General features: G+C 50.3%; 1 protein-coding gene across 1 annotated transcript; it reads right to left on the bottom strand.

The window, feature by feature from the left end:
- Positions 1 to 1,390: 1,390 nt before the first annotated feature.
- On the bottom strand, positions 1,391 to 7,730 carry CYP1B1 (cytochrome P450 family 1 subfamily B member 1). Its single transcript, XM_066547889.1, has 3 exons — positions 7,711 to 7,730; positions 5,918 to 6,934; positions 1,391 to 4,278 (listed from the first exon to the last, which is right to left on the bottom strand). The coding sequence occupies exons 1-3, from the start codon at positions 7,728 to 7,730 to the stop codon at positions 3,666 to 3,668; spliced, it is 1,650 nt and encodes a 549-aa protein (XP_066403986.1). The 3' UTR covers positions 1,391 to 3,665.
- Between the last annotated feature and the right edge of the window lie 783 nt (positions 7,731 to 8,513).

Raw genomic sequence — 8,513 nt, 5'->3', positions numbered from 1 at the left:
TTAAGTCCAGGCCTCCTATTTGGGGGGGGGGGGGTGTTGTGGGCTTTTTTGCTTCTTATGGTGTTTGTTTTGGTTTTTTAATACCTTATCTCAACCTGAATAAAGGATGTTAATAGAATTCTGGGAGATAGGCTGAGAGTGTGTGTGTCTTCACATATGCAGAGAAAGCAAGCATTGGATGACATTTGGCTTTCCTAACTCTTGAAATCACTATAACCTGGGAAAGAAGACTTTTAAAGAATTCTTGCCTTGAATACAGCTGCCTAGATTCCTCCTGCTTTTCTTCATGAAGAAAGAGCAACCTGTATCTGTCTGGTATTGCTGTGGTGACCCAGTCACAGGTTGCTGAGGGAGGTACTCTTGGCTTTTACCCAGGACACCTGCTCTGAATCAGCTCTGTCCCACTGGCCAGCCCCTGCCATGTACACACTGCATGGGCTGCCTCTGGGCACTACACCTACTCCACAGGCCCATGGCTCTTCCTAGGAGGACTTTGTAAATTGTCTTCAATATGTGCTCCTGATTTCACCAACTCAGCCTGAACTTAGATCCTGCCCCCACAGGGGGAAATTCCAGCTGCAAATATCTCAAATCAGAAGGAAACTATTGCTTTTCAGTCTGCCCAGCCTCCTTTCCCACCCAGATCTTGTTCTGCTCCCTTGAGGTTAAGGAAAATGTGATTATTTCTAAGACAGCTCTGAAGTAAGCAGGCTTGTGTAGCACACTGAAGAAAAGACCAAGGGGTGAGGGGAGATGCTTCATCATGAAGAAATGCTTTCCTTTTGCAGTAACAGCCACCCTTCACCATGGGATTGCCTTCATTTTGTGAGAGGTTGCTCTGCAAGGGCACATCAAGGACTTTTTGGCCCTGAGATTTCCATTCCTGGCACTCCTGACTATGTACCCAGGCCAAAAGAGCACAATTTGGTCCCCAGTGTCAGGAGTGTATAGATGCCAGCAGGGAAGCATCTATAGGAAAAAAAGAAAGGAAAACCAGTCTGTGGGCTTGAAAATAGGGAAGGTGGAAGTAAAATGAAATGCCAGAGGGAAGGACATAGCAGAGGAGATTGTGCAGGCTGAGGAGAGATTAACAGCTATTAGAAAAAAGCAAAAGACATGGGAGAGTTCAGATCAATGCTGAGGCAAGCAACAGGGAATGTTCTTAGCAAGGAGCATTAGGAAGTTGAACACAGATGGCAAAGTGAAAGGCAGACCTGAGAAGCTGTAAGGGCAGCATGGAGGAAAAACCTTAAAATCCAGGAATGGGAAGAAGGTGCAAAGTATATGAATAAATATCTAAAATAATAATACTTTCCAAATCAGAAATAATAATTTTCTTTATCTTGATGTTAGAAAGCTGTGTATAAACTAAGCAATGGTGGTGTAAGAATATTTTTATTTAATATTTTGGTAACACAACGATACATTTCAAAATTACCATAGAATTTAGCTTGCTAAATGACTGCATACATTCTAAATAAGTGCTACTAAATTTGAGCAACTTCACAGAGTACATGTGGCTTTATGTGACCAACAGCTATATAGTGTGTAACCCCCTGACTGACATGAGCAGTGTGGATGGATTTTGCACTAGTAGCCAATGCACAGTTAAAGCTTTTGGAAGGATAAAAAATTGCAAAAGACATTTTTTTATTAAAATATGAATTGATGATCCTTGCATTAGAATAGCTATTCAGCTGTAGGTTACATACTTTTTTTCTTTTAATAATAGCACTTACAAAGGTACAAGAAAAAATTGTCTTACTAGCATTTGATCTAATGTAGATCTCCATATGAAAATGCTGAGTATCTTATAAAGCTTTTCACAGATATAGGCTAAGTTCTGGGATATCACAAACTTGTACATAATTCAGAAAAACACCTGAGGTTACTCCATGTGTATGTAGCAGAAAGCTTTTGAACTCTAAAACAGATGATAGATCCCATATGAAGCCAGAAACTTTAAGTAGGTACATTATTACTTTGTGGGGTTATAGAGCAGTGCTTGTAGGCTTGGTTCAGGTTTTTTAAATCAGTAGCGAAGCTTGTACTTAAGATTGAGAATATGTTATTAAACCAGCTCTTCCCAGTGCCAGTAGGAGCTCTGACCCTGCTGCCAGCATGACTAGGACTGGCCATCTATCAGAAGTCACAGTGCAAATCCTTACTTGCTTGGGTCTCAGCAGAGCTACTTCCCTGTGTAGCACTGTAACCTTGTTTTTCTGGCTCTACTAATACCTTATCTGGTACTCGGTGGAGCACAGCAAGTCATGTGAGGTACTGTCATGTCTGATGGATTTCATATCTAATTGAAGGTGATCTGCAGCTCCAAAGAAGTGCCCAACACTTTTCAAATCAGGCATTTATGTAGGGCTGTTTGCTTTCTAGAGCTTTGTGAAACAAACATTAGCTGGAGGTTCAACGTCATAAAGTTTCGTGTGTGTTTTACTTTAAAATAAGAGGTATTCTTAAAAAAAAATTAGGAATTTTGCCTCACAAATATTGTAAAAGTACTTTTTGTTCAGGTAATGGGTACTTTAATTAGGACATGTAATGTTAATTTTCCTTCTGAGACTTTGTTCCAAACAAATTGTAATAAAAGTACATGGTTGGTTTTCAGATATACTATTTAAGTCAACCTAACAGAATGACTAGTGAGTGAGTAGAGGTATTATTTGCTGTATGCTTTACTTGAGGCTTGTGGCATTAATGTTTTAATATAAACCCCCCCCCCCCCAAACTCACTTCTAGCTACCTTGGCCAATGTGGATTTTACTAGACTTACCTATGTGCTTAGGGACAACCATATTAACTCCTTCCTAAAGAAACAAAAAGTTCAGCTGTACCTTTATAAATCTAATTCAAATACTTACTTTGTTCATAAACATGCTAATGAAGAGATTAGCATATGATTTGCATCACTCTTGCCATCTAGTGACAGAAATTCTGATCTTTCAAAACTTTGTGGAAAGTTACTATATTAGGACATTCTGCTAATTTTCATATAAGACATGAATTTTAATTTCAAACATGCTTACAAGCAAGGCTTTTATTGTTTTAGGCATTTATTTAAACATTCTGGAATGCTGAAGGCAAGACTTCACATCGCCATTTTATCAAAAATCATGTGAACACTTATTATTGAGGCATTAACATACATCCCAGCAGCCAGAACACCAGAGCTGCCATGAGCCTATGGCAGTTTCCAGCAGAGTAAGTTCAGAAGCAGGCTGCAGTGTTCTGAGCAACTGGTTTTGTTTGTTTTTTAATAAGAGATTTCACTTCTGAATGTGGAGTCACTGAAGGCAAACTTAGAGTTAAGGCATAGTGCATGGAGACATGGAAAGGATTATAGAGACAGTTCCGGGAGATGCTCCAACCAGTCAGTAGATAAAAAGCACTTTCCATTGACAACTTCTGTGAACAAGCTAGAAAAGAAAAGGCTTACTTTCAAATTGCATATGTTTTATCATTTAATATATTGTTCCCCTGGCTCTCCTTCTAGAATTAAAATGATGACTTGAATTATACCTTGTGCAACTTTTCTTCCTGCTTTTATCATGTGTAGTATTGGCTATGTAACAAAAATATCACCAGAACAAGATATGAGTTATAGAAGTCTAAAAAGAGAGAGGGGGATTATCTGTAGATGCAAGGTTTATTGCTTAGGCATTTGCTGACAGCTGACTTTCACTGGCTGCTTTCTCTGCTTGCAGTCTTTGGACAGCCTGATCGAGCAAATCCATCGTATCTCGGAGCGTAACATTCAAGGTGAATGGCTTAGGTTTAATGGTCAGCCCATAGGTAAAGTCCATTTTAGGGTCTTCATTTGGATTAGCAGTGAAATTGCACTGATGCACCAGTATGGAGGTAAAGAGGAAGAGCTGCACCTTGGATAACTCCTCTCCAATACACCGACGCTTCCCCAGTGAGAAAATCATCACACTGCTCGTAAGATCTTTATTGATGAACCCATTCTCATCCAGGAATCTTGTTGGATCAAAATCCTCAGGGTTGGACCATTTTGCTGGGTCATGATTCACTGACCACTGATTGACAAAGATGACAGTGTCCTTGGGAATGAGGTAGCCCATGATGAATGTGTTGGTTGTGGTGGCGTGTGGGATAGTCACAGGCACAAAGCTGCTGAAACGCATGGATTCGTACAGGAAAGCCATGATGTAGGGCAGGTGAGGCTGATCTTCAACACACGGCAGACGGTCTCTTCCAACAATCCTATCTACCTCTTCTTGCATTTTAGCCTGCACTTTCGGATACCTGTCATTTAAAGCAAGATGTGTGTGCGTACATAACACTTTCAAAGATTTTTTCTTACAAATAATGCTTGCTGCAAACATTTTTTACAGAATCTCACTGCTATCCTAAATGATGCAGTTTGAGCAGAGTTTAAATGTATCGCAGGAACGTGTAGTTGAAAACTTAGAGAAAAAACAAACTTCCCGTGCACTGGTGTAATTTTAATTTGCTCAGTTTTTACCTTAATATCCCATGTAACTGATTCTCCACATAAAAACCCCAATAACCTAAAGTGTGCTGAAACTGAATATTCTGATCCAACTTTGAAAATTAATTCTAAACCTAGAATTACTTCTCTCTTCTAAATATTCCATTTTCCATGGGAACAAGAATTTGATTTTCCAACTCTGTATGTGACTTTTAAAAATTAGCATGGAGTTTGTTATCACTAGACATATTTCATACATTTGAAAGCCTGCAGGTTTCTAAGTTTGAAAAAACCCCTCAATTATTAAATTGTCAGAATGGCTTTATGAGGTTCCCACTTTTAGTTTGAGAAGACATTTTCTAATTAATATCAAATTATGTTTTCTCAATAATGTATTTAAAGCTGACTGTCTTGAAGTCTGGACAGTTTGGAAGGCTACACAGTAACCAAACAAGATCCAAATGTTAATACACCTTTTGCTTGTCTAAAAGCACACATTCTGCCCAGGACCCTTCATTTACTTTAAGTATTCAAGTTTGGCTTCTGCATCCTTGCTTTTTCCTCCTGCAGCAGACTCACATGTCAAATGCTGGGCAAACATGAGAAATGGGGAGAAACCCAAAAGTTATGTGAACACTGGGGTATCACAACCTTTCCTGGAGTGTTAAATATTTGCTGTTTTTCAAGAAGTGACTGAGTAGATAATGTTTGCATATGCCTACAAATTAAGCAGGCGCTGAAAGGAAAAGCCAGGATAGGCAAGAGAGTCGGCACCTTCTCTTAAACCACCTCAGCTCTCTGAGTTTCCCCGGCGGACAGGCCGGTGCCAGGGCGGCTGCCCAAGGGGTCTGCCTTGCCCAGTCACGCAATGGCAAGGAAGGCACACACAACGGCAGCTCAGCATAATAGCGGGTTTGTAAAGCGGTGCACGAACTCTTTGCCGTGCTTAAGCAGTTGTTATCCTGTTCCTATGATCTCCTTGATCTTGACCTGCTAAAATCTGTTACTTTCAGGTTTTACTCGGCTGCCTTTCTGCCAGCCTCTCCTTATACACCATAACCCGACCTCCTGAGTAGGGTGGGATTTATTTTCTTTTATACTTCCTTATCTCTTTCTGGCAGGTTTCCCAGAGCTTCCGTGTTAGTTAATCGGAGGCCGCTGAGGCACCCGGCGCTGCTCGGGCTGGCGCTGCCCGGTCTCGCAGACCCGCGACCCGACGGCGGGTCCCTGCCGGGGCCGCGCCCCGGCTCTGCCCGGACCCGGAGCTCCATGCTCTGCCTCGGGCCGGCTGCTCCCGCCCGCCGCGGGAGCCCTCCCAGCAGCGCCTTTGCCCATGAGGCGCAGTTTAAACGGGGCTCCCCCGGAGCTGGCGGGCGCTCGCACCCCGGGCGGGCTCGCAGGTCTCCCCCACCGCGGGCCGGTGGGGCGCCCCGGTGTGCTGCCGGCACATACCTGATGAGGAAGATGAGGAGCCACTGCAGGGCGGTGGAGAGGGTGTCCTGGCTGGCGCCGAAGATGTCGGTGACGGTGGCGGGCACGTGCTCGAGCTGCAGCCACGGCTGCTCCCGCTGCAGGCGGATGAAGGCGTCCATCATGTCGCGGGGGGCGGCCCCGGGGCGCAGGCTGCGCTGATGCTGCAGGAATTTGCCGCGGACGAAGCCGTAGAAGTCGCGGTTGAGGTCGCGGAAGGCGCGGTAGGCGGCGCGGACGGGGCTGGGGAAGCGCTGGAGCCAGGGCAGCGCATCCACCAGGCTGCCGGCGCCCACGGCCCGCCCGAACTGCTCGTTGCGCCCCACGATGCGCAGGAACTCGCCGTCGCCATGGCTGTAGCGGCGGCCGAAGCACAGGGCGCTCATCACGTTGGCCACGGCCACCACCAGGACGCGCGAGGGGTCGAGGAAGGCGCCGCCGGCGCTGCCGCGCACCAGCAGCGCCACCAGCGCCCGCGCCTCGCCCACCAGGTGCCGCTCCAGCAGGCGGCGGGTGGCGGGGCTGCCCGTGGAGAAGGCGCGCACCGTGGCGTGCGCCGCCCGCCGGTGCAGCTTCCAGAGCTCCGAGTATCCGCCGAAGGCCAGGCTGAGCCCGCCCGACACCAGCTGGAAGGACGGGAAGGGCGGCCGGCCCGCAAAGGCGGCCCCCTGGCGGACGAGGGCTTGGCGGATGGCGCGCTCCCCGTTCAGCACCACCACGGGCCAGCGCCCCAGGCGCAGCTGGAACACGGCGCCGTAGGTGCTGGCCAGCCGGGCGAAGGAGAGGTGCGGGGCGCTGCCCAGCTGCGCCGCGTTGCCGATCAGGGGCCAGGGGAAAGGGCCCGGCGGCGCCCGGCGCTGGCCCTGCCGCCGGCGCAGCTGATGCTGCAGGAGGAGTTTGCCCAGGTGGATGCCGGCGAGCAGGCAGAGGAGGAGCAGGAGGGAGCTTTGCAACGGGGGGATGCCGCGCAGCGCTTCCCCGAGCCTCTCGAGGGCCATGCTGAAAGGGAAAAAGAAAAGTCAGCGGGCAGCGTCCCCGCGGGATGGAGGGACCTTCAGGTCCCGCCGGCAAGGGGAAGCCCGGACGGGGCCCGCTGGTGTGGCGGAGGGGAGCCCCGGCAGCCGTCCCAGCGCTCGGAGTCCGCGCAAGTCCTTGCTATGCGCTCTTTGTGTGCCTAAAGCCCCCCTGAATCCTGTGCGAAAAAGAAGGGATAATCGATAATCAAGTGGCAAGCTCCTAATAAGAGATCGAAGTCGTATTTGGCAGGGAGGCCGCTGCTCTCTCTCCGCCTGTAGAGAAAGTTCTCCGCGAGGGATCCAACAGGTCACGCCTGAGAGAGGCTCAGAGGAAAGCAGGAGGATGCTCTCGCCTGTCGAGCCTCCGCAGATGCAGGCAACTGCCGTGCGTCGGAGACAAGTTAATTTCGGCGCTGCACATCGCTCCCCCCGGCGAAAAAGCTCCTGCGAGAAACGAGTTACGCGCCCCACTGTCGGAATTTCCCGCTGCTCCGGAGAAACCTCCGCAAGCGGCCGCGGAGCCCTCTCCATCCCGAGCCCTTCCCTCCTCCCCGCACCTTCGGGCCCGTCGCGGCATGGCAGGCTGGCGGTCTGCCGCCCCAGGAATGGGCTGTGGGGGATGCCTGAGGATTCTGCGTGGCAGCGCTGACTGGTCCCGCTTCCCATCCCCGCGCCCGAGGACCGCCCGCTCCAGCCTTTCAGAAGCAGCGAGAGGGTGAAGGGGTGAAATAAGCGGCGGGCTCCTGTAGCAGAACTGACCTGTTGCACGCTGCTTCCATCCGAGACCTTGAGGAGGATGGAGAGGAGCTGTGCAGCCGGCGGCAGCTCTAATGGATAGCCGCGGCTCCGAGGAGAGCGGCGACGGCGGCGTTCAGATCCAAGCCTTTGGGAAACTCATTAAGAGCCCCGGTACCTGTCACCCGGAGCTTGGCAGGTCATGTGCAGGCAAATGCCAGTTGCGCCCGATCCCGGCGCATTTATCACCTTCCCAGCTCTTTAACCCTTCGGAGCTCGCCCCAAGGCAGCCACCTGCCCCAGCAGCTCCGCGGACCGGGAGCGAGCGGGCTGCTGCGCTCCCTCCCTCTCTCTCCCTCCCACCCGCCTGCTAGGCTACGGGACGGGACGGGGCCAGCCCAGCCCGCCGCAGGGAGCGAAGGCGAGCGGCTCAGAGGGCGCGGAGAGGACGGCCCGCTGCTCTCAGGCTCAGCCGGAACCGGAGCCGCCACCTCTGGGCGCCTGGCATCGCCACTCCCGCCTTTAAACCCGCCGGCATTCGCGGTGCGCGGCGCGGTGCGGGCGGGACGCGGACGGCCCCGCTGGCAAATCGCCGCTGTCTGGCCCGTCCTCTGGCTTGAGGGGTCGCGGTTATTTGCCAGCTGCCCTTGGGCCCTCGCCAAGCGGAGTGGCTGAGCCACGGACGCTTTATGGCCGGGGCCAAAAGTTTTAGCGGAGGAGGTGCCGGGAGGAGAGAGGGGTGGCGGGCGGGCTCGCAGCTCTCGCTGTCGGGAGGCGAAGTCTCGCCTGCATCTTAGGGGCTGAGGAAGCCGAAGAGCTTCCCCTCC

Source organism: Molothrus aeneus, chromosome 3 (genome assembly GCF_037042795.1).
Source record: "Molothrus aeneus isolate 106 chromosome 3, BPBGC_Maene_1.0, whole genome shotgun sequence".
In the NCBI taxonomy this organism is placed as follows: domain Eukaryota; kingdom Metazoa; phylum Chordata; class Aves; order Passeriformes; family Icteridae; genus Molothrus; species Molothrus aeneus.
Note: the sequence above shows the minus strand (reverse complement) of the source record. Positions and strands in the feature narration are given on the sequence as shown.

What these genes read in the sequence shown, in the direction of transcription:
- CYP1B1 (XM_066547889.1), bottom strand. Translation starts at nt 7,730, where the DNA reads ATGGAAGCAGCGTGCAACAG. An exon ending in ATGGAAGCAGCGTGCAACAG is followed by an intron (nt 6,935 to 7,710) that starts GTCAGTTCTGCT and finishes TTTCCCTTTCAG; the next exon opens with CATGGCCCTCGAGAGGCTCG. An exon ending in CTCCTCATCTTCCTCATCAG is followed by an intron (nt 4,279 to 5,917) that starts GTATGTGCCGGC and finishes TTTAAATGACAG; the next exon opens with GTATCCGAAAGTGCAGGCTA.